Source organism: Malurus melanocephalus, unplaced genomic scaffold (genome assembly GCF_030028575.1).
Source record: "Malurus melanocephalus ecotype Western Australia unplaced genomic scaffold, MMel_1.1 scaffold_1, whole genome shotgun sequence".
Taxonomy (NCBI): Eukaryota; Metazoa; Chordata; class Aves; order Passeriformes; family Maluridae; genus Malurus; species Malurus melanocephalus.
Genome location: NW_026623233.1, coordinates 9027746 through 9052557, shown reverse-complemented (window position 1 = coordinate 9052557; position 24812 = coordinate 9027746). Strand labels below are relative to the sequence as shown.

General features: G+C 37.7%; 2 protein-coding genes across 2 annotated transcripts in view; one reads left to right on the top strand and one right to left on the bottom strand.

Annotated features, from left to right (window-relative positions):
* Positions 1-1116: 1116 nt before the first annotated feature.
* SEPTIN10 (septin 10) lies at positions 1117-24335 on the bottom strand. The gene is given in 12 exon segments (XM_057363774.1): positions 1117-2726; positions 2948-3136; positions 5526-5658; positions 11922-12084; positions 12619-12715; positions 14155-14316; positions 17856-18042; positions 19503-19698; positions 20398-20515; positions 24065-24220; positions 24222-24302; positions 24305-24335. Coding segments are annotated over 12 exon segments (1644 nt in total). The 5' UTR covers positions 24329-24335; the 3' UTR covers positions 1117-2588.
* A 116-nt stretch (positions 24336-24451) lies between these two features.
* The window catches only part of SOWAHC (sosondowah ankyrin repeat domain family member C), a 4015-nt gene continuing 3654 nt past the window's right edge, over positions 24452-24812 (top strand). The window contains exon 1 of the mRNA XM_057386400.1: positions 24452-24811. Within this exon, the coding sequence (XP_057242383.1) occupies positions 24452-24811 (360 nt within the window). The remainder of the gene's footprint in view (position 24812) is intronic.

Sequence of the window (24812 nt, the reverse complement as noted above, 5' to 3'; positions counted from 1 at the left end):
CCCAGCTCTGGATGGAACATGGAACTGCTGGAGCAAGTCCAGAGGAGGCCCACAAAGTTAATAATGGGACTGGAGCACCTACCCTACAAAGACAGGCTAAGAAAGTTGGAGCTTWTCAGTTCAGAGAACAGAAGGTTATGTGGAACAAACTTTACTGAATCTGGAGCAGGCCTACAGGGAAGCCAGAAAGGGACTCTGTCAGGAACTGTGGTGACAGGACGAGTAATGGCTACAAATTAAAAGAGAGGAAATTTAGGTTAGATATTAGGAAGAAATTCTTCACTGTGAGGGTGGTAAGGAGTGTAACATATTGCCCAGGGAGGTTGTGGATGTCCCATCCCCTGCAATGTTCAAAACCATGTTGGATGAGGCATTGAGCAGCCTGGTGTAATGGAAGGTGATCTTGCCCATGGCAGGCACTGTGGGACAGGATGATCTTTAAGGTCCATTTCACGCCTTTAAAATTATATGGAATGCATCACTGTGCAAGTAAAATAGGCCAGGTTGGTCAGTGAAGAGCTCCCCAGGGCAGTGATCAYGRCACCAAGTCTGTCAGAGTTCAAGGAGTGTCTGGACAATGTTCTTAGTCATGGCTTGCTTGGATTKTTTGKTAGTCCTGCAAGGAGCAGRGAGMTGGAGTCAATGAACCTTAARGGTCTCTTCCAWCTCCTTATGGTTTTCTTMCAATTTGAGATATTCCATCACTATAWGGTAAGTACAATGRTTTACGACAAGTTTATTACAAGTCACACKGCCCTTCTTGTACATTTCACACAAATCACCTATGTTTTCCAATCATTAATTGACTTAAGATATTTAAAACAGACATAAAACCTTTGTATGTTTCAGTTAAATGCAAAATCTTACTCCTTTTTAATAACACATAGGCATAGGAAGCAGAACAAGAGCAATACTTAAGCAAAACCAATGTATTTTATTTCCATCAAGTTAGTATTTCATTTTTAAACAGTCACACAACTCCAGAGAACTGTACCTCTTACAGYTTCCCATTAGTTATCGTGGCTATTGAAAACATACAAAGCACTTAGAACTTGTTTTATCCAGCCTGGAGCTTTCACAGTTAATAGTTTTTGTAAATCTTCAGCTGTAACTGACTACTCACAAACATCACATATAGGTACTTTATATACTAAGTTAGTCATATCAGATAAACTATCCTGCAACAGTACAGGACTGCAAAAATATCTYGTTAAATTTTGATTACAAAACTGTATCTTAAATTTAGAACACTGCTTGTACATAAAAGTCTGTAAACAAAAATCTGTCAGCAAAATCAGTAAATGGTCCAACTATGCCAATAGTTGTATTAAATGCCACTTAATGGACTAACAATACCATTTGAAAAGTACTCTTCAGGAAGCCTGTAGTGGATATATTCACTGAATRCTTTTGTATTACACCATTCACAGTCTGAATGGAACTGTTTATGGCASGGACACCTTCTTTGGCACAATGCATTTAAAATTAAAGCCAGCTGACCAAATTTATGTAAAGGCAAACAGGAATCAAGGCAGAGCTGTAACATAAAGCCTGTGAAGACAATGACAGTAATCACCAACCGCATGTGCACAGACCATACTTAAAAGTTATTCTTTTGCAGAATGCAGCATCAAGGGATATTTGCCACTTTAGTTAGAAACTAAAACTCCTATACCTTCAAAAGCACACTATGAATCATTGCTYCCTCAAGAGAAATTATCAGTATTGTGTCTTCTGTCATCAGTATTACATAAAGCTGGAACTGAAAAACCACAACAAGCATATAAAGTTAACATACTTTGAAGAAATAAAACTAAACCAGAGGAAACAAATCTAAAAATATTCTGAAGTTGAGAGTTACTCATATAGTGCAAATAATGACTTCTGTTACCAAGAATTCCACTTTCATATGTAAATCCATAAAAAAAGAAATCTAGGAAAAGGAATTTAGTAACAGTAGTTGAATTGCAATAAATTTTGGCAAAATTAGGCTTCTAGCACATACCCCAAAAATGTCAAAGCTTGATGATATCTGTAGATATCATCTAACTTCCAAAGTTCTGTGGATATCATCTAACTTCTAAAGTTCTTAATAATCTAGCAATTATAAATAAATTCAGAACCAAAAAAATTTGTTTTCAACTGCAGGAAGTTATTAATTAATGAAATGTTATCTGCAGCAAATTTGTAACCTACCAGGAAAGAAAAYGAGAAAGTTAATTGACTTCTGGRTTTGGAGGAGAGAAACATTTAAGTMAATTTAATTTAATGAGTATTTAATTCAATGGTTTTTATATAAATCAGTTGGGCAAGCTATTCTGGAGACTACTTTGGAATGTATTTCTGAATTTTCACAATTTATTCAAGTTTGTCTTTTGAGAGTGGTGAAAGAAAGAAAGGGTGGGTGGGAAGGAAGTAAAATCTTTATTGGGTCATATTCTGCACTTCATGTATTTTTACTGCCAATTTTATCAATTTCTTCTCTCAAAAATCTGTACTAGGAAGACACATCTAATATGGGACAACAGCAGTCAGACTGCTTCATAAAACCATTAACATATCCTGCATTCAAAACCTGAGYGCTGCAATCAAATACTATGCCTGGATTTCCCTGGGTGAATTTCTAACTCCTCCTTCTCACTCTCTCTCTCGCTCTGTTCTCCAACATTCATAGCTCCTTCATCWCTGACATGAAAGCACTGGACTTCAAGTTGAAAATCTTGGTTCTTTCATGGAAAAAAGAAAAGAAAGACAAAACAATGCTCATACAACATACAGCACTTACTCTAAAAGTAAATCCAAGCATGAGGGTATTTTACATCTGTCTTCTTATCATAGAACAGAGCATGTTTCTGTCTTTTCCAAAAGATTACTGAAATTTCAGTTATAAAAGTGCATGTGAAGAATTTTTTCATTGCTGCCTCTGATGACAAGCACCAGCACTTACTTTTTGGAGTTCTTGTGTCTTCAAACTAACAATACGGGTAGAGACAGACATTTGTGACTGAATCAATTCAGTGATAGCTTTCTTCTCAGTAAACTGAACTATTTCATCTTCTAGAAGCTTTTTCTTTTCTTCTAATTTCAGCTCCTCTTCTTGATGCATAAGCATAAGATGCTCAAATTTAGTCAGTACCTATTTAAAGAAAGCACAAAAAAATAACATTTCCAACTAGCAACACAAGGTGGTGATATCACAATATAAAAACCCTCTGCAAATAAACAGTAAAACCTATCTCCAATTGTGTTAACAGTCATTAGAAATTGYAGTTATTTCCCTAAACTGTTAAAGACTAAAAAACAACAATACAGAAAAATAGTAACTTTTATCAGACTGTTTTCCTGATCCAGGCTATTACACTCAAAGTACAGGTGGGAAACATGGAAACCACCAAGTGAATACAAGATTTCCTACTACATTTTATTTTACTGTAAGTTTACTGCATCACAAATAAGGAGGCCTTTAGAGATGAGCCCATTAACAACAGAYGGATTAAATCAAGATCTGTCAAGCAGAATATAGTTCCCTAAAATCAAGTGGGGAAGCGTGTATTGATTAGATTTAAATATTAATAAGTACAAAGTAAGTCAGATTGGGGAGTTACTGGTGGGCTGCAAGAAGCKAACTACTTTTCTATAGTAATTGTGCTTTGATTGTTCTTTTGACATATTAATGCATTTTAGTTTCCTGATGTATTTCAACCAGTTTAAACCTACTGTGAAGATGTGTGTGACAACAAAAGGGTATTTCATTCCATCTTTCCTTATCTCCCATTTCTCCCCCACACAAATTCTCCTAGAATCCTGCTTTTGTAAAGAAGAAACTAAGAATCAACTAAGACTATAAATGTAACAGTGTGCCTGTTTTACACAGCAGAGCTGACAAATTTTRTGGGGGCACCTACAGGTTTCCTCTAAATGAAGGATGTGAAAGAAATCTGAAGTACAACAGAAAATCCTGGTTTTCTTTAGTTTCCAGATACAAATACAGTAGCAAGAGTACATGACAAATGTTCTTTAGAAGTGACTGCATGATCACTTTCCCACACCAGGAACTTGGAAAACTAAAATCCATAATTCTGCAATATACARAGCTCACAAACCACTTGGTATAAATCATACCAAAGGGTAGCACAGACACTGTGTAAGACGTTGAAGAAGCTGCTTTGAACATGGCCAAGCATTCTTCCAATTGGATTGCCCCATACCGGAAAGAACTGAATCTGAGCTTTTTTCCTCCGTAAGTAGCATGGGGGTCTTAACAGATTTAGAAAACAAATATTAAGACACCTTCTTATTTAAAACATGCACCYGAACACCTCAAAAAAACTGCTACAGTTTTTCTGGGGGACTGAGGTAAAGACAAGAATGTCAATAAAAATACACAGGTTTCTCATTTCAATCAAAGCTGGTGTTTGAATATAAATATGCATGACCACGRTAAGAGTCTGGCAGAAAGTAGATGAGAAGATCCTATCTTGCTAGTCCAGCTTGACAGGACTAAATCTTCAACAATACTTCCAATTAATACTCCACATCTTCAAATAGTCTTAAGGCAGCTGGGAATAGATGAGATTTTTGAAACTAGAACCGAAACAAATCAGCAAAGCACCAGGCATACACACTTTCAAACCTCTCAGCATAAGGGTTCATCTTAGATTTAATAACTGAAACTGGAAATCAGGCAAAAACACACAKGCCACTCTGAAAAAAAACCACCCATAGTATTTTTCCCTAAAATCTTGTTTTCTACAGAGCAAAAATGTTTTCTATGCACAAAAAGCACCTACAGTGTTATGGCATACCAATGTGTCTCAGCACACTGCTAGAGAAGACAAAACATCACAACCACTATATTCACCAGTCTCTTATTTCACCATATCAACTCCTACTCTATAGACATGTACCCACTATCCACCCAAGCTTTTAGATCATAAGCTCCCACCTTCCAAATAAAAGAGCGCCATTTATAGAATCACAGAATCATTTACTCATAGAAAGACCTTTAAGATAATGAAATACAACTGTTAACCCACYACTGCCCACTCCACCACTAAACCATGTCCCCAAATGCCACATGTACTCATCTTTTAAATACCTTCAGGTGTTGTGACTCACTACTTCCCTGCACAGCCTGTTCTCCAATGCTTGACAACCCTTTCAGTGAATACATTTTCCTAACATTCACTCTAAACCTTCCTTGACACAACTTTAAGTCCATTTCTTCTCATCACTTACTACTTGGGAGAAGAAATGAACTCCAAACTCACTACACTATTTTTTTCAGGTAGTTGCAGAGACCAATAAAATCTCCCCTGAACCTTTACTTCAGGCTAAACAACCCCAGCTCCCTCAGCTGCTCCTCATAACACGTATTCTCTTGTTTGCTGTGTAAACTGCTTTCGATTTAAACCATTACTGTCCTCAAAATATTAGGAAATTATAAATATCAACCAGTGATTTTGTTAAGAACTTAGCTGCTCCAAATCTCAGAAAACAAACTCAAGATAGACAGGCATGCTTGCCTGCTGCTCTGCCTCTTCCAACATTGCTGCTTTCTCATTCACTCTCTGCACAAATCGTTGTTTAATCTCCTCTTCTTTTCTTTCCATTTCAAGGAAGAACTCGAGCCTCTTTGCCTCAAAGACTTCCTGCAGACTGAAGTTCAAAAAAGTAAGCAACTCCCCAGCATGCTGCTTTATTCAGTGTGGAAAACCAACAATCTAGACATTTATTTWAACAATTAATACTCATCTGAAACATTAATTTCTACAGCTTCCCACAAAAAGATTCATAAAAGAAACCTAAACAGAAGCAAGCATCTTATCTTTCTACTTTTTATTTACATAAACAACCCTGAGTAAAATTATTTATATGCTAACAGCACCTGGGCAATTTACATTTCAAAGTAAATACAACACTTTAGGCATCTCATATTCTAAAGACTTGTTTTATACCTTTCTGATTCCAACATGCATAAGCTTCTTCTTTAAGGTGCTTACTACCAAGACACTGAAATTAACAAAAATTTCTGCACTGTGAAACCTCAGTCTTAAAGTAGGACCATAAGAAAATAATTAATGTGAGAAAAAATAATTAATGTGKACTATTAACACAATAAAAAGCTGACTGTTCCTATATGAAAATGAAAGAAAATAATGGGATCTTCAAAATATATAGCATTCTCTTTATGTCATGTTAAAATTTAAATATGACAGAATTACATTAATATGGAGTAGCTACAATTTCCTAAGTAGTTCAACATCCAAAAGACAGKGTTACTTTCCAACATGCAACAGCCAAAACCTCAAGGCTGCTTGTCTTCTCCTGAACCCTCTCTTTCAGAAGCAAATATACTGTATATATACCATACTTACATTTGAAATTATATAGAAGGAGTAAATTAATTGAGATCATTGAGCAGATATCTGGCAACAGAGCAAGTTGTCAAGTAAATCAAACATTTCTTTACCTTTTAATCTATGCCTCCTTTCTCTTTTCAGTACACAAGATAATTTTTCTTTCCTACAAACAACAGGTACTTGAAATCGAGATACTTCTTTCATGTCATAGCATATCATGGCAAATTAAAATACGCTAAAAAATTATTCATATGAATAAACTGCTAGAGGTTTGACGTTTTCAGGGTCTACATTACTACTGCCAGGCAGTGCTGGCAAGAAGTGTTCTGCTTTTCAAGGAAAAATGAACAGAGCTTGTACACAAATGTACCTCACACACCAAACTGGCTTTGGAAAGCAAACCTGCTTAAGTTCTTCTATTAAAACATTTACAAACTTCTCTAAGTCACATGAYTCCAGAAAGCAGAACTGGTGGATCACAGCTGTGTCAATACCTATTGGAAACTCAAAAGCATCTGTCCATTGTCTTCCACAACGTCAGGTTTAAGAACGGATCAAACCATGGATAATGTTCTAGCTCTTTTYTGGGGCTGTTCTCTTACACCTTTCATCACTTCCAACACTTCCTAAGTGCTGACTAGTCAGCCCTTCTCAGCTTACATGAGTTACTGTCCTTTGCCAGRTAAATCATGCCTTGCTGATGTAAAATATATAGGTATGTATATCAAGTATTTAATTTTTATTTATACTTTTARTACATATTCATGCTTATATACCAGTTTTTGTCCTATATTTTACTGTTTCTATTTAAACCATTTAAACTTAACAAGAGATCTAAAGAGTTAATTATTTAGAGCAACACTAAGCCTAAACAGCTCTCTTCTGTATTTAAATTTATGACTGGGCAGTTTCCCAATCCTAAAATTTCTTATTTGTATTCAAAATATCTAAAGAGAGAGAAGAAACATCTTGAAATTACACAAGCAGACAATGTTTTTAAGATATCAAGGTCAGAGCAGTCCTCCTATCTTATTGAGCACTACATGGCAACAAAATAAATTCAGAACAATTATCTTTTGTGTTTGGGTTTGTTTTGGGGGCTTTTAATCAATTGTAAAGTAATTTAGGTCATCCTGAAATTCTAAATTCTGTCTACCACATGAAACAAGGGCATGGTTTTCACACAGATGTATTAATTCACACTATCTCTAAGTTTAGACAATGAAGCTACAGCACAGATTTTTCAAGTGCTAGCAATCTCACAATATACACACCTCTGCACCCAGTGTCAGYTCTGCAAGATAACATGCCACTTTTGAGTACAATAAAGCTGCCAGAGCAAGTGCTAGACCAAGTTAACATGCTGTAATCACACCTTCATTTCTTTATGCAGACATCTTTAGACCCAGTCTAGGTTACTTTCTCAGGTAAAAGCAATTTCATCTTGAAATTTATAAAAGAATAACTTTGAAGACACTGGACTCAGTAAGTAATCAAATTACATGTAGAAAGGAGAAATAAAAGTGCATTTTTTTTTATTTTACTGTGAGTGCTTATGGATGCCCCATCCCTCAAAATGTTCAAGGCCAGGCTGGATGGGGCTCTGAGCAACCTGGTCTAGTAGAAGATGTCTCTGTCCATGGTAGATGGATTGGAAATAGATGGTCTTTGAAGTCCTTTTTAACCCCAACCATTCTATAATTCCATTAAATACTCCCTCCCACTGGACTGAACTGTTCTGGAAATCACAAAGACAGAACWAACCCAAAATTTCCTTTTCTGCATTTAGCGTATCAGCAACACATTAACCCAAACACTCTGGTTTCAASAGTTTCGGGAAGGAGGGAAACATAGTTCACCAAATCTTAACCCAGTCCTTCCAATCTCACCCTAAAACAAGTGAAATATTTAGCTCAAATGCAAATGTCTGCAGCTGGTCAGATGAACTGCATTGCCAAGTGACATCTTAAGGRAAAAGTCAAATAGCCTTTCAAATGCAAGGTTTCTTTTCTTAGGAAAGACAACAAAAGTCATTTCWACCTTCCTCTACACATAAACTTGTATCACTGAACCCTTCCTGGCCTTCTGTCATCATTTTCGAAACAGACTGAAAAATGTTTCMAGATCAAGAACTGCAAGGTCTGAATATCCCAGTTTCAGGGAGGAATAAAGCATGGAATATATGATTCCTCACATATTGAGAAACCGAGATGCTTATGTTACAATGATTTTTAATTGCAATTATGATAAAGAACAAATTGTAATTATGATGACAGAAAAACAACTAACCCAGAGAATGAATAACATCAGTGAATCCGAATATGCAAGCATATGGCYTGAATATCTATCTTCAGCTTTATTCAACAGACCCTGGTCTATCAGTTTTCTCCTTTCGAAACAGCATCCCCATAGGCAACAATTTAAACTGAAAATGGACATAATAAAATGTCCAACTTCAGAACACAGGCAATCCTTTCCTCCCTTGCAAACACCTAAGCTAACTAGGTTTATGTGTATACCTAGAAGTTTGTTGAAACACTCTTGAGGTCTAGATTTCTGTTTTCAACTATTCCAAATTATACCACTCAAAACATCCCAGCAATTATCTCTCACTGAGAATGACCTGAAACTAGGAATTCATGTTCCTAATAGACATAACTGGACCATCGAAAAGGCAGAACCATCTGACCATCTGCCTACACATACAAAAGCTTATCTTTACTTTTCAACAACAAAGAAATGCAAATCCCAATTTTAAGYAGGAAAAAGTTATWAAAAATCCACTTCCYGAATTTTATATCCAACAGATACTGYATAAAATGTATAASCCACACCCTAAATACTCTGCCATCCATTGACTGCACTACTTCATTCTTAGAATGCAATTACAAATWAACAAATTAAAAAGTTATTATGAAACAGCTTCACCAAAAAAACACGATTAGGGGATAGATGTTTTAAAAAGTGTGCACATGACAGTCACTTCAGACCACCTTTATTTTCCCTTCTCACACCTAGTAATAAAGATGCAAATATATTTTGCTGTTGTGTCCTGAAACCATTYCTTTTTACATCTCCCATAAAATAAAGCAAAACTTGCCAACATGTTTTTTCACRTATAAGAGTGAAAGCCTTTACAGATGTCTGCCCACAACCTATCTCACAAGGTAGCTGAACATCCAAGAATTATTGGTTTTGCTTTCCAGTGGCATAAAATTTTGGATGAATAAACTACTGCCCTACTTCTAAATCTGAAAGAGTGTTACAGGAACATCACAGGTAGCTTCTTCACAACATGCCAAAAGGCAGGGCATGTTAGCTACTCAAATGTCAGTGTTCAAATGCTACAAACAGCCAATTATTCAAGTCTAGCAACGGTTTTCTAAATTCACATTATTACCAAATTTAATATGTAGACAGCTACATCACAGGCAAAAAATACAACTTCTCAACATGTGTTTTGATCGTTATTTACACAACTAGCATGAATTTTTAATCTTCAGACATATATTGCTATGCAATATAAATTATACTGTAAAACAACAGCTCTTAGAATCTATGTATATATATTGTAAACATCTTTAAGGACAAGAAGGATGACAATAACACACTTTTGCCTAAAACAACTGGAYAGTCCCTATTCTGAAAGCTATTTAAATGTACAAGTCAGCAAACGGGGAAGCACTGAATGTCCTCTATGTAAAAAGATATTTTCTATCACACTACTGAGGATGATGCTTTTTGTTGTTTTCTCAGTAATTTGGTAAAACACCTTCTGGGTAAGGCTGCATTCATCTGCATACAGATCCTCTAAATACTCTTCCTTTTTTATGGTATCATAAAATGTGTCTCCCAAAACACCAAACACCTTCTCTTYCAGATCTCACTATGCCACATTACTGATGACAGCCATTCCAGTCTTATTTATCTCTTCCTGTTGCTGTAAATCTGGAAAAAAAAATTATTTTTCCAGATTATTCTGGAATATCTATTCTCATCCTTCCAAAACARTGACATTTTCAACATATCTGACTTACCAAAACTAATTGACAAGCATACTTTCTTGCCAAAAATCTCTCAATAAAACTGACATCTAGTGGGCCAGACATAAAAACTACAYACCAGAGAGAACTCAGCTCTTCTGTATATCCAAGAAGCAAACAACTTCTAAACCAGCTTTGAAATATAAAATATTAGGAGTTTCTGATGTGAACCTGACACTTCCGGCTGTTAACAAACTGTGCAGGAGTTTTTACAAAGATAATTCCTGTGTTTTCAGAAGAAAACACTTCAATGGATGATGGTTTTTATAATTTAGCTCTTATCCTGAGATGGCTGTACATCATGAAGTCCAGCTTCGGAAAAGCCAAAAGTACTGAAGTCAATGTTGCCATGAGCCTCTAAAAAAACCTCTAAAAAACCTCTAAAAAAAGTCTTTCCCAGACAAGGATAACAAGACATCAGCTGTTAACACAGGTTTGTAAACTTAAACCAAATGAAAACTCCATGGTTAATTTCATTTGGGTTTAAACCTTCTTTGCCTTTGGCTCTCTTTTTATGAAAAAAAAACGTATTCCCTTCTTGTTAGTCGAGAGAAATGTCAAGAGAAAACTGATTCAAGGTCAGCTCAAGATCATCTAAATGAACTAATCCAAATGTGCCTTGGTCCAAATAATGCAAAACTGTTTTTAATGCAAAGCCTTATTCTGTTTTCATGCCTGGTTTAAGTCAGCATTTCCCACCATGACAATGCATTAACAGTGCTTGGCTAAACCACGAAGGCTTGAACAACTCGTGAAGCATCAGCTCTTCCCCATCAGGACTCTGACCAATTAAAGTACAGTCCCATGTATGAAAAAAACAAAGCATGCTGGAAGAGAGAGACAACAGAATTGGAAATAAAAGGCTATACAAATTGGATACAGAAATTTTATATGCTTCCTGCAGGAAGCAGCTTTACTACATGAAATAACTGATCATCTATAAACCTCTGCTTAACTTTCCTTTGGAATCATCTTTTAACTCCCTACCCTCTAGCAAGAGATTTCTTGACRTGAAAATGCTAAGACATTTGTTATTATGGTAGATMATGTGAGAAGTYAACAGTGAAACCACTTATTTTGTARAAGTTTTTGCTTCAGTTCCTTCYGAACCTGGAGTCCAACCAGGTCTCATTATTCAGAATGAGACATTCTTAATAGAGAAGTAAAACATAATGCTATTATATAATAAAAACAATTTTAAAATTAATAAAGTACATGTACCTGAAGAAAACAGACATACTTCCTGAGAAAAAAAATAAAATCCTCAGGTTTATTACAGAAGGGAAAGATTTCAAAAATACAACTGCTGGTTTGCAACACTTTAAACAATGTTCACTAAAACCCATATACTTCTCCACAAAAATAACTGAATGAACAGCTACATCCCTCAATTTAAAAAAAACAACAATCTCTTTTCTTCTTGGAAAACCTATTTTATGCATGAACCCTGCTCTGCATTGGGTTAATGTGAARTGAATGGATGCTGAAAGCAAGTGCTGCACATTTAGTCCTTTACCTGACTGGCTCGTTCTCAGGGCCAACATCTTTGCAACCCAACTTTTCCAGTCTGCAGCGTCTGTACAACTCGTAATATGCACAAGTCTTCTCTCTTAAGTCTTCCATATTTGTGCAAAGCATCCTGCGAAGCTTTACAGTGTCACAGTGGCTTTCATTTTCCACTATCAGTGAAAAAAAGGTTTTGTTATGCAGAAGCAGCAAAATAGCCAAAATACATTTTAAACAATATCACTTAYTTTGTTCACTAAACCTATTTCTAGGAAAAAGTATCTTGTTTATGATACCTCTTATACTTCTTTACGACTTCTAATATACACACTGAAATAACAAAGAACTGTAAGTACTGGTGAACTATTTCAACACCTCCTGATTTCCTGTTTAAGCTGAACAACAACACATCTTTTTAACCTTTTTCTTTACTGACAATCACAAATGTTTGAAATCTGGTAGTGCTAAAGACACTGCCACCACACTAACCTTAACCAAATCACACACATCTGATTTCAAGGATGCATCAGTGTGGATGGAACAACCAGAYTGCGCATGCCTCTAGTATTAACTGCTAAACTCCTTGAATTGTTGATCCAAAATATAATCTGCCTGGCATAAGTGAAACAGCCCCTTGTATTATTGGTGAATTTCATACCTCAACAATAACAAAAATCTCATAAAAATATTTTGAAGAATTCCTTTACCTTTTACAATACCCCAAGGGTACTGACGAGCTCTCACCATTTTGTTTCCAATTTTCACCTTTTCCATGCTTCCTACCACGGCAAATGGCAAATGACCCTGTTAAGAGTCATATCAATAAAGTCTTATCTGTCAGCATTTTTATGTTAAAACAGAAAAACACTTCAGAAATAAATTATGGAAGAAAAMTCCATTTCAGAAAAAGCCAACAGACAGTTGCAAACTGGAAACCACTCTTAGGAGATGAGCAGCTGGCAGTATCTACTGATAAAAAAAATCAAACTACAATAAAAGCAGAACGAGAGGTTGATAGACCCAGATGGGTGTGCTGCCAGCTCAGCTGGAGAAATGGGCCAATAGGCAYCTCATGAACTGGAAATGAGAGCAGTGCTAAGTCCTGCACATCAGGAGGAGTAAGTCCCTGCCTCAGTTGGGGCCAACAATCTGGAAAGGTACTTCGCAGAATAAGACATCCTGACTCAGCAGGTCTGCCCCAATGGCAAAGGCAGCCAACTACATCCTGAACTGCACTGGGAAGTGTCAGCCCCAAACAGAAAACCGCTCTAGAACCCGACTCACATTCAGCCGGAGCTCATATCCCAATAACGCTCATTTGACGATCACAGGCTGGAACCTGTGGTGTGGTTGCTGCTGTGGGCTTGGCACAAAACCAAGCTGGGCACTGACCATCTGCATGCTGTCCCACAACAACTGACCAAATAAACACCATTACCTGGAAAATTAATCACTAGCAGAGCATGGAAGYGGCAAGTAACAAACCACCAGCTTTCCCCATAGCAAAAGGACCTATTACTGACCGACAGCTGTACACTTTCACTGCCTGGCCAGGTAACAGAGAGTGGAACTGCAGAGCCATGGGCTCCAGCACCCTGGCTCCTGCCCCCTACTTTCAAACCCYGGTACACACATCATATGCCAGTGAGCAGCAAATACAGAGTGCTCAAGGACAAAGCAATCTAATTTCACAACCTTAGCTGAAAGCTGGCAGCACCCCCAGAATCTGAAAAGGCAACAGAAAATAAGGCAGAGTTATTAYACAAGTTAAAATAAACCAGACTTTTTCAGTCCCAGAGAAAATCTGTGCTAATTTCAAAAGAAAGTACTTTATAAAAGAAAAAAAGCAGATGGGAGACTTGCTATGATGAAGACCAGAGAAAACTGTAGACATGAGGCACCTAAATACCTTCTCTAACAGATGTAAAAATGTATTTGTTGAGGAAAAGAGCAATCCGTCCATTTATAACAGTAATTATATATTAATTATCCAGAAATTAGGAAAAACATTTATGCATGAGAACTTCTTTTCTGTTATAGATATCAACAGCAGAGGGACAGGGAGATTTGCAAGTATGGAAGAAAAAACCAACACATAAAAGTTTTTTAAGGAGAGACAAAAATAAACAAACTCATGACATGCAAACTTATAACTTCAAGATAATGGTGAAAGCAATGACATTTCTCAGCATTAGAGAATGATGCTCTAGTACTGMAATAGAGTATTTTTGTCATTTACTTACATTTGTGATGGTATTCATTTCAGAAACGGTTTCATCATCAGTAGGAAACTGGTATATCTGGATGCCATTACTAACTAATTCAGTCATTATTTTCTTCTTGAACTCTTGTAGCTCAGTTTTAGAAATGCTGTCTGCTTTGCCTATAACTGGTATAATGTTCACCTATTAATGACATAAATTGTATGAAATGTGTGARACTTCAATTTTGAGGTGGCAATTTTTGTAAAGACAATTGTTTTCTAATAAGCTGTTTAAAACTTTCCCAGCAGTCCAAACTTTTCCATCAATTGATATTAAAGTTTCACAAACAATGAAAAATATTCTCATGGGCATCATTTAACAAATTAGCAACCAATTATTTAATACACTCCCTTAAAAGTAATTGATTCTAAGAACAAGCAAGGAGGTCTCATATAAAGAAGTACTCAAAAGAAAGCAATGCCTACTTACTAACTMAATGTCATTAAGTATTTATCTCTCTGCTAAAAAATAGATTATTTTAGTTTATAGCAGCAGGAGACATAGTTCAGGTGTTAAAAGAAAGCTAACAGTTTAAATGCACAAAGAAAAGGAAGCTGGCTACCAAACCCTGCCTACCCCACAGTCTCAYCCTTGGGTTCCTTTCAGCTACATCTTCTTCACCTCACCACTGCAGCACAGTTTCTCAAGTATCTGACGTGAGCAGAGGAATRACAAAGGCTAAAGGATTTGCTTACCAGTCTTTACACTAACTACTCAGAACTTAAAATTCTGTTCTATTAAACTGCCCTATTTCCTAAAATAGTTATGGCAGTAACTTGGAATGCAGTAGATGCCAATTTTTTTTCTTACAAATACTATTACTGCTCCCAAAATATATGTCTTTCAGAGCTAAACACAAATAATGAATGCCAATATCCAAATATTTTGAAAGAACAATATAAATAATTCTTCCAGACTTCAGAAGATGAAGTTTTACAGAGTTCCTTGATCACAGATACAAAAAAACGAGACGGAAAAAAAAGCAAAAAAATGCATACACTTTCTATTCTTATGAATATTCTGTCTGAATGGAAATGCCTAAATATCAAGAACAGATTCAGAATGGCTATTTGCCAAATAAGCTTTCTGTCTTAAGCAAAATGTCCAAAAGAAAAAGAAGCAAGCCAACTCTTCAATATGACTTCTAAGATTACATGATGACAGTCCTTAATTGCATACACAACCTAAGCACATATGGGGTAAAACATCTATAATCAAATAAAATTATGGAATATATTTTTTTAGTAACTGAACTCATTTAGAACTGTATAAACAATCTGGTACAGCTAGGAGTAATTCACATCTTCAATCAAATTAGCTGAGGGACATCAATTTAGGTTTTCTGTAATATAGGTCTAAAAATGGATGGAACACAGAGTCCTCAGAATTAAATCAACCTCTACTCTCTTTTCAACATCAAAGTTTTTCAARAACTTAYTAATCARGAAACAATTTCTTRGAAAACAAACAGCAGAGAAAGTCTACCGAGGAGAACAGTAAAAAGCAAAATCATCAGATACTGTGATTACARCTGTSAAYATTGACATTAAATCACCACCATTGYATTAAAACTAAAAAGTGTAAGATTTACACTGGCTTTAGATAAGCAACAAAGAAGGAAAAGAAATATATTTATTTGAAATYATTATTARTTGCAAGAGCAAGTTGATTTATCAAGCAATAGTATCTCCATGAATCAATMTAAAAAWTYYKRARRWTWWTTYYKGARGGGAWAAAACCCAGACTAAATCYCCACAAAGTACACTCATGTACTTTACTGACTTAATACAATTCTGAGAGAATGAATTAGAACTGCACAGCTCGTAGTTGAATAATCACTATTTCCAGCAAGAAAGGGTACAGGAAAAGATTCACTTTATCTGTGAATAAAACCTGGCTGGTCTGTAGGGATGCCATCCTAAGCAAAACTACAGGATTTTTTAATGTCTAAATGTTCGAGTCCAAATTCTTAGCTAGTCATCCAATGCATAACATATAAAAATAAATTAACCACAGATACTTTGTTTTTTTCTCCCAGGACTACAGAGTACMGGATAAACCTAATCTATTCCAAGAACCCTCTCTACCTCGGAGCTGTGTAATCTGGTATTGTTTTGTAGCAGCAGACCATAACAAAAGCACACAGTGTACACTGTAGTGGATTTTGGAAAAAACTGAAGACAGCTTTTGACATAGATTTACACATTTGATGGATGCATGTGGCTCTGCCATCTTCTCTTTATGGAATCTTGTACTCAGTGAATGSAACCAGGGACTCCCACATCCGGGGAAATTCTGAGCTCTTAACTGCCACTAGGAGAATGTAGTACTAAAAGCACCACAAACATGTACCACAACAAGATGGATACTAAACTACAGTTAAAGCATATAAGTCTTTCTGAATGTATATGGATATTTCTGTAGTAAGGTCAGAAAGAAGAATTCATTGCAAACAGATAAAACAACAGACACACATGTGGTTCATGCTCTCTCTATGCTAAAGCAGAACTAAACATATTTGCAGTAGGTGGCTAGAAGCCAAAATCCCCCAAAGAAAGATTATTTTTGGTTYATCCTGATGGAAGTATTTTCTCAAGATGCTGGGACTCAAGGATCTCTATCCTTTTCTTTTGAAGAAACACTGCTTGAAATCAAATTCAATAAAGAGAGGGCACAACCTAGAAACCAAAAACAYAGCACGTAGAAGTGATCCTGCTCTCCCCTACCTTTGTACCACCACACTTTTCCTCCACTTTCTCCCTGCTATTGAGAATTTCAAAATGCAAAATACATCCACAAACAAAATAAAAATCCCAAATATGCTTATCAACAAGCAATATAGACTAGACAGAAGATTTTATCCTTGTTATCTTGGAAACTTCTCACAAACAAGAAAATGCAGAAAGAAAATTTAGCAAGTCAGGCTCTAGGAAAGTACAAAGGAAAAGGYTAAAGGCACAGCAAATGCCCTTTAAGTTTTCAAATTTCTCAACATTTCAACAAATTAAATCCAAAGAATATAAGGTTTCTTAAAATAGGTTAAACATTTAGCTTCATCCAGTTCACACAGCCCTATTACAGGAAGAAAGTTAAGTATTTAGAAAATGCAAGTAATCACATAAGAAACTGCTATTTTAAGGCTTTCTAAACAAATCGAGGTATTAAAACACTATGGCAGCCTATCTTAGAAAAAGCCACATGGGCAGGGTGCTCTGTTCATGGCACATGCCTCTTAGCTACCTATAAACAAAGATCTTCACAGTGCTGCCAAGCTTTTTATATGCCGACTTTCCAGAGTCCCRAAGCTAGAAACAAGCTTAATTAGAAATACTACAGCATTTATGGAAGGTACCCTATCCAATCTSACTAAGATGTTTACAGTTTAATAAAAGTAAATTTGGTGTGGTTCTACTTTTTTTTTAGTATTTTTTTAAACTACATTGTGCTTCATTTTTCAATGTTCTTGCTCCGTGTCTCTCCTTTTGACTTGTAAATAAACAAGTGATGAACTGCAAGCTGCTTGCAGAGCCCATTTATGCTGAACTTAAAGTATACCAGTACAAAAAAATATTACAGAACCGAACACATCAATATAGAACTGAAAGATGGTAGTGGAACTAAAAGCTACAAGATGCTTTAAGAAASTAAGACAAATTCTTGGAACTGTTTCCAAGTCTTACCTTACTGTCTAGGCTTCTCATAGTTAACAAATCTATGTTTTTTAGGGAACGGCCTGTAGGTGAAATGAAATAGAGGCAGACATGGATGCGAGTATCATGGTAGCTAAATAAAGAACGTATAACTTTCAGTTCTTCCTCGAGATAGGCTTCAAATTGAGCATCTATATAATCCACTATTGGCAGATAGCTGTAGGAAATAAAATTTAACAACCAGATATTAGCTACTTCTAAACAGAGACAGACTAAGAAGGGAATTCTCTTGTATTGCTCTGTGGATTTTTGTTTTACATGTCAACAGCCTGTTCAAGGAGGGCAGAAAATTACATGCACAGACTAATCCTAATTTMTGAAAAGTTACTCAAAATGGAATTGTGCATCTAACACAGACAAAACATTTCCTAGCTACCATTGGTGAAAAAAGCTACAAAAATTATGATTGTAACCAATCTTCCCAAGTGATGTTTTTTRATTTTTGCAATTAAGTCATGCTAATGCAGAACTCTTAGTTATAGGGAAGACACAACAACCTCTTGGGTACAATACAAGAAAAGAAAGAATATGCAACTAATAGTACCAAGAAACAGGATGAACTTTATCTTCTGAAGTACTATACATGAGAGAGCTCTTAAACAATAGACAAAAACAAAAATTAGAAATGTTAAATGATATAAATCTGACTTATGCAAAGTACAGTTTAAATATACTTTATTCTACTTAAAACCAGATTCTAATGTGTTTTCCAAAAGAAAGTTTTGCTAGATGTAGAAGCAGCGTACCCCTACATTTCTTCTACTACAAGTTTATGAACAAGATCAAATACTATCAAAATCCAGAAGCAGCTGTTAGACACAAAATTAAAAGAAAAGGCACCTCCTATACCACACATCAAAACCTCTAATAGCTATACCAGTATCTACTCGCATCTCCTTCGTCCAATTCACTAGCAGTAGCTATCATGCGGTCATATCATAAGCCATAGTTCTCMTAATAATCTTAATGTGACATCTAAATGTGACATCTTAATGTGACTCTAATCTTCTTTTATTATATGAGTAGTACCATTTAGGTACTCATATAGCATACATTCTTTACAATTAAGGTGAAAAAAMCAGAATCTGATGAGACAGTTCAGTCTGTAAAATCTTCAATTCACAAAATCAGAGAATCCAAAGATGTTCCAAAAGACACCAATGTGCTGCCTCTACATCTTCAAACTAAGCTGTTCCACACAAAAAACAAAGGCCTTTTAAAGCCACATGAAGTTACTTCCAGTTTAAGGTCTTCAACATGTTATAATTAAATAATTAAAAACCCTGTAGCTCTAATCTTTATAATCTACAGTACTTTATAATCTGCTTGGTTGTTTAAAAACCTTCCCATTGACCTCTCTGCTTTTCTCCACCCAAAAGAAACTACTGAATGYACATATATTTATAAAAGATTATATCATAAAGAAAGGGGGAGAGTTCATTTGATTTATAAAATAATATCCTACACAAGAAAAAAAATATGTTTATCTTGGCACACTAAGAGTTAACCATATATCTGGAACACATGTATGACAACCACTTACTACAAAGCCCAAAGAAAAATCAACTTGCAATTAAGACCAAAACTTCCACATAACAGTGACAAGAGGGTACTTACCTATCTGCTTTGTTCACCTGGTCACCAAATCCCACTGTTTTTACAAAGGTCAGCTTCAAAAGAACATTACTTTCCTGGATTTCAAAATTCTGGGCTCTAAGTCGTACACTTGGCAGAAAATGTGTTGATGGAGAGTCCTCAAAATTGGTGTTAAACAAACTGCTCATCAAGGCTGATTTCCCAATTCCAGTTTCCCCTAAAGGTAAAGAGAAGGGTAGGGGAAGACATTTTGCATGTCAAATAAACAGATAATAAGCACAGAAAGCATACACAAAACCTTCTCACCTGTTTTCTCTATGCAAAATATATTCGTTCATTCTTTTAATGAGCACTAAACATATATTCACGCATATTCATATAACACATATTACTTTTTTTAATCCTACATATAAGGGAAAATTACCAGATAATGAGTAATRAGCAGAACAGTGTCCTGACACTTTGGTTTCTTTAAAAGTGTGAACTAATTTCCTGTAGATTCGAAAAAGCTAAGCAGCTAGCTGTGAAAACAGAGATTCAMCAAAAGGGTTTTTAAGAATAAGGGTAAAATACTAGAGCAAAAAAAATTGATAAATATAGAAACACTTCAGTAATACCACYTTGGAATTTTAGAATTTTTTTCACCTGAAACTCTTTGTTATGWGTGTAAGCCCYGTTTACTCAAAAGCATCCAAAAAGSTTCTGATAAGTGAATAAATGACTGACATCCATTTTRAATGTTTTTTAGTCTTAACAGTTTACAAAAATGCTATATACAAAACCAAAGAATGGAACACATAAACAAAACTGGGGGAAGGGGTGGAATTATAGTGTTTTACACAACTCAATCTAAATTTCAGTTACTTCCTAAGATGRGTATACTTCTAAAGCCTTAAAGCACTCAGATACTACTCACCAATGCAAAGAATGTTGAAGCAGAAGCCCTGCTTGATGGATTTCTTAAGCAGTTGGTCAGGTAAACTATCAAAYCCAACATGCATAGACAAGGGTAAAGTTCGACAGCCATCATTTTGCTACAGAAAAAGTTTTAAAATATCAGTTAACACTGGCAACAAATTAATTCTACTAGGAAGCTAGAACCTGTTCCTTATGATTTCACAGCCAACGAAGAAAAGCCAAAGTTTGAAAAAAAAGACCGGTCAAATCATCTTTACTCCATGATTTGACAAAAAATTAAAATTTACCTTACAGGACGATTTGCAGGCTTAAAATAAAGCCCAGATTTTGCAAAAGAAAGAACCCAAAACCAGAAAAAAAACCCCCAAAAATGGAAAAAACCAAAAAACAAAAACAAAAACAATACACCACCAAACAAGCAAAGAACCAAACAATCCTATGAAACATGAATGAGATAAAGCAGACAAATACAACTGAAAATGTAAGCTGAAAACTGTGGGGAGAAAATAGACCACAGTTGGTTTGCWCATAGAAATGAGAAAAAAGTACTAAAAACAATTTAAGCACCAGAATTCAAAACAGAGAACATGGCCGAAGAAGGTGTATGTTATCAAACAGAACCAACTGAAATTACTATTTATGTAAACTAATACATTATCTGCACTCGTTATATGCACCAAAACTCTGATATAACATTATTATCTATTGTATTAGAAATATCTAAAGATGCAAACTCCTTTTCAAACATCAGAACTACAACATCAAGGCAGTGAGCATACTAAAAATGCTTAAGACTAAAAAGGAAGTATCTTGGTTTATATAAATGAACTGTATTTTTAAACAAACATTACATATCAGAAGTATAAACAGTGACAGGTCCATGCTATTCTTTCTCCTGTATTTCCAATCCACATAGAGTCAACTGCAGGAATTTTTTTTAATTTAACAGTTAAAAGTCTATAAAAGTGGCACCTTCCATAATACGTATGCATACAAGTCTCAGAATTCTTGTAGATAAAAGGATATGGAAACTCCTCACAGCAAATACTCATCCTCTTCTTGATTTGCACAGCACTTCCTTGTGTGTGACTACAGACTACACTGCACTAACTGCACCAACTCTCATTTTAATCTGCTATAATCAGGCAATTCCATTKTAGATTAACATGAGGGAAAACGCATATGCAAAATTAACAATTTAAAGAAAAGATATGACAAGAAAAAAAGAAAAAAATGTACATTCAAAGCATGTCTGAAAACAAAATTTCTCAAGGCATTCTACCAGAAGAAAATTACTATTAAAAAGTGCTGAGAAACACTGAAAACTGTCAGTATCCTGTCCATTTAAAGACAAGTATATCTGAGACAGCGGCTGCACATCTAAGAACTCTAGCTACTCAGTCTGATACTCAAAGCACCTCTACTGCCACTAACAAAAAACAGTTCCTCTAACACAAACCATTCAGCCTCCACACCAAAAGGCAGTGYAAGAGGCTCAGCATGACTGCAGAAGGGAGGACTGTCACTTTCCTGTCCCTCAGCCTAAACCCCAGCCATGCTGGGCTACCCTCAAAACCGCTGTACTGCCATTAGTAACTCTCCAACAAAAAAACCCTCACAGGAATAAATTTATTTCCTTYTGATGTCCAGGTGTTAGAAAGATAAATTACTTTGTCAGTAGAATTGCCTTGTTAAAGTTTAGGGCTTGACATGCCTCGATGACCTCAGACCTGGGGGAGATCAACAAAGTTTAAGGGAGAAGGATATGCTACTGATAGTGGACACAAAGAATGCAGAATTTACAGGCCACAAGGACATTTGGCAGAATTTCCAATACAAGAAAGAAACTAACAAAGCCAACTCAGCAACTGTGCTGAAACCAGCTCCAACTGAATCAACTCCAAGGGCAATTTTAGTAGGAGGTGACTGTGACCACCTCTTCATGGACCATCAATGCAAAAGAAGAGAAAGACTAGGAATGTGGACTACTTAGCAAGTTGAGAAAACCACCAACCAACAGAAAGTAGAACAGTAGTTAAGTGGGTTATGACTTAGCTCCCCACCTTGCACAAAYTAGAATAAAGAAATAAAACTGCCTTGCCTCCGTGTGTAAATTGTTGCTACCTAGTAAGCAGCGAGCTCTCAATCAGGACAATGCCTCAGCCTTCCTTATGGTAGAATCACTGTGTAAACCTGTTCCATCTTATAGGAACTGAAGCATTCTCTTAATAGAGGAGCAGAAGCCTACATTTTTCCTTCTGAAATTTTCCAAGGACATCGGGTGTTTGTCCCTAATGTCAGCACTTCATACAGCTTCACTGTGCTGTTGCCTAACAAATATGCAGAGAAATTAATTTTACAAAACTGACCACATGATACCCACATTCTTACTACTTCCAAAAGAAGTATTACCTAGTTGATCACCTAATCGATCTAAATCACATCTGTTTCCTTACGTCAACTCTTTTTTGAAAGATTGGTAGCATAGCTAATGCTTCTGGATTAAGCCAGATTCATTACACTGGTTAGGGCTCTGAGCAACCTGGTCTAGTGAAAACTGTCACTGCCCAGAGTAGGGCTGGGACCAGACAATCTTTTTTTAGATCCCYTCCAACCCAAACCATTCTAYGATTCCTTGACTTAATCAAATGTTTTGATTTATATATGGCTGTCTTGACCATTAAAAACAGCATGAAAGAAAAATCATAGCCTAGGATAGTGTACCATTTAAAAATTCTTTCACAAAGAAACTTAAAAAAAATAGTTACATTTTACATTTGCCACAGATTTCTGACTAAAACTGCACAACACCATGCCATTCCAAAGCAAAAGCTAGGTCTCAGACTACATGCACCACTCTGCATAAGCCCCTGCAGAACCAGACTAGCAGTCCAAGCACGAAACTAGCTTGCTATTGGGCTTGTAGAAGTGACTGAAATTTGGCCTCTAAAACYTGAGAACAGTAATCAATGTGTAGTTAGGCAGGAGGTGAGGGTCCCGCCAGCTCCGGGCAGCTACACGGAGGCCCTGGGAAGGATGCCGGGCCCTCAGCCGCGAGGGCGCACATCACCACAATAATGTGCCCATGGACACACCAAATGTGACTCTTCCTGAACCCCGAGTTTTCCACTACTACCAAAAGGCACAGTAATTACCCTCCACGGGAACTAAAGCTCCAACACTGGCGTGTGGATGGTTTCAATGTTTCAGAACACAAAGCTGCGAGTTTTGTCATTACACAAAAGTAGTTCTTCAGTAGCCAAGATTCAACTTCAAGTAGTAACTTGAAATACACGATACACCGCGGGAGCGCTAAGAAGGGTGACATCTGAAAACACGTTCCTTCAACAGGTTATCTGAAAGCCTGGCTGCTCTGGGAACTAGACAGCGTGAGGAGAGAGCCTTTATCTCCCCGCTAACCCGACCCCTACCCTGAAACGGCCCTCACCAGCGCCCGGCACGGACCCGGGCAGTGCCCCGTCCCCGGCAGTGAGGGCAGCGATGTACAGGTGGCACTTCCACCTCTTCGCACGGTGTGACAGCCGCCTTCCTTCCCCTCCTGGTGCCGGCGCTGCCGGACCSCTCCGTCCCCTCGGCCGCGCTGGGCTCGCCCCCAGCGCAGGGGCTGCTCACCAACCACTCCCCGCACCGCGGAAGGGACTCACCGGGTGCCGACCGGCATCGGAAGCGGCCATAGCCCCGACAGGCGAGGCAGGGAAATAGGGAGCAAAGAAGGGAGAGAAACGCACGGCCGAAGCTGCCGCCGAAGAGGAGAGACACGCGGCGGGGAGGAGCGCGGGGAGGAGCGCGGGGAGGGGATGCAACCGCGGCTCCGCCGCCGAGGCGGGCGCTGCTGACGGGCGCCTCCCGGCCGGAGGGCGGCGCGGTGTTGCCTTGGTGTTACCGCCGAGGCAGTGATTGCTGGGCATGCTGCCGCCGGGAGGAGGGGCTCGGGCAGCGGCGGCTCTGCCGCGCCCGCGCCACAACTACCACCACCATCACCGGCAGCGGCAGTAGCGCAGGAGGAGCGGCGCGATGGGGTAGCGGCGGTGATGGCGGAGCCGGCGGAGCTGCAGCAGGAGTCGGTAGTGCGGTTCCTGGCGGAGCGGGGCGGGCGGGCGCGCAACGCGGAGCTGCTGGAGCATTTCCGGGACTGGCTGAACCCCGCGGAGCCCGCCCGCCGTGCCGCCGCTCGGCACCGCTTCAAGGAGCTGGTCAACGCAGTGGCGACCGTGCGCCAGGAGCCCGGCACCGGCGTCAAGTACGTGCACCTCCGCCGCCGGTACTGCGCCCCGGAGCCCCCCGCCTCTGCCGCCGCCCTGACCCCCGGGGAGCAGGAGCCGCCGGCAGCGAACAGCGCGGAGCAGCCGCGYCCGCCGCCCTCCCCGCGGGCAGGCGCTGAGGAGACGCCGC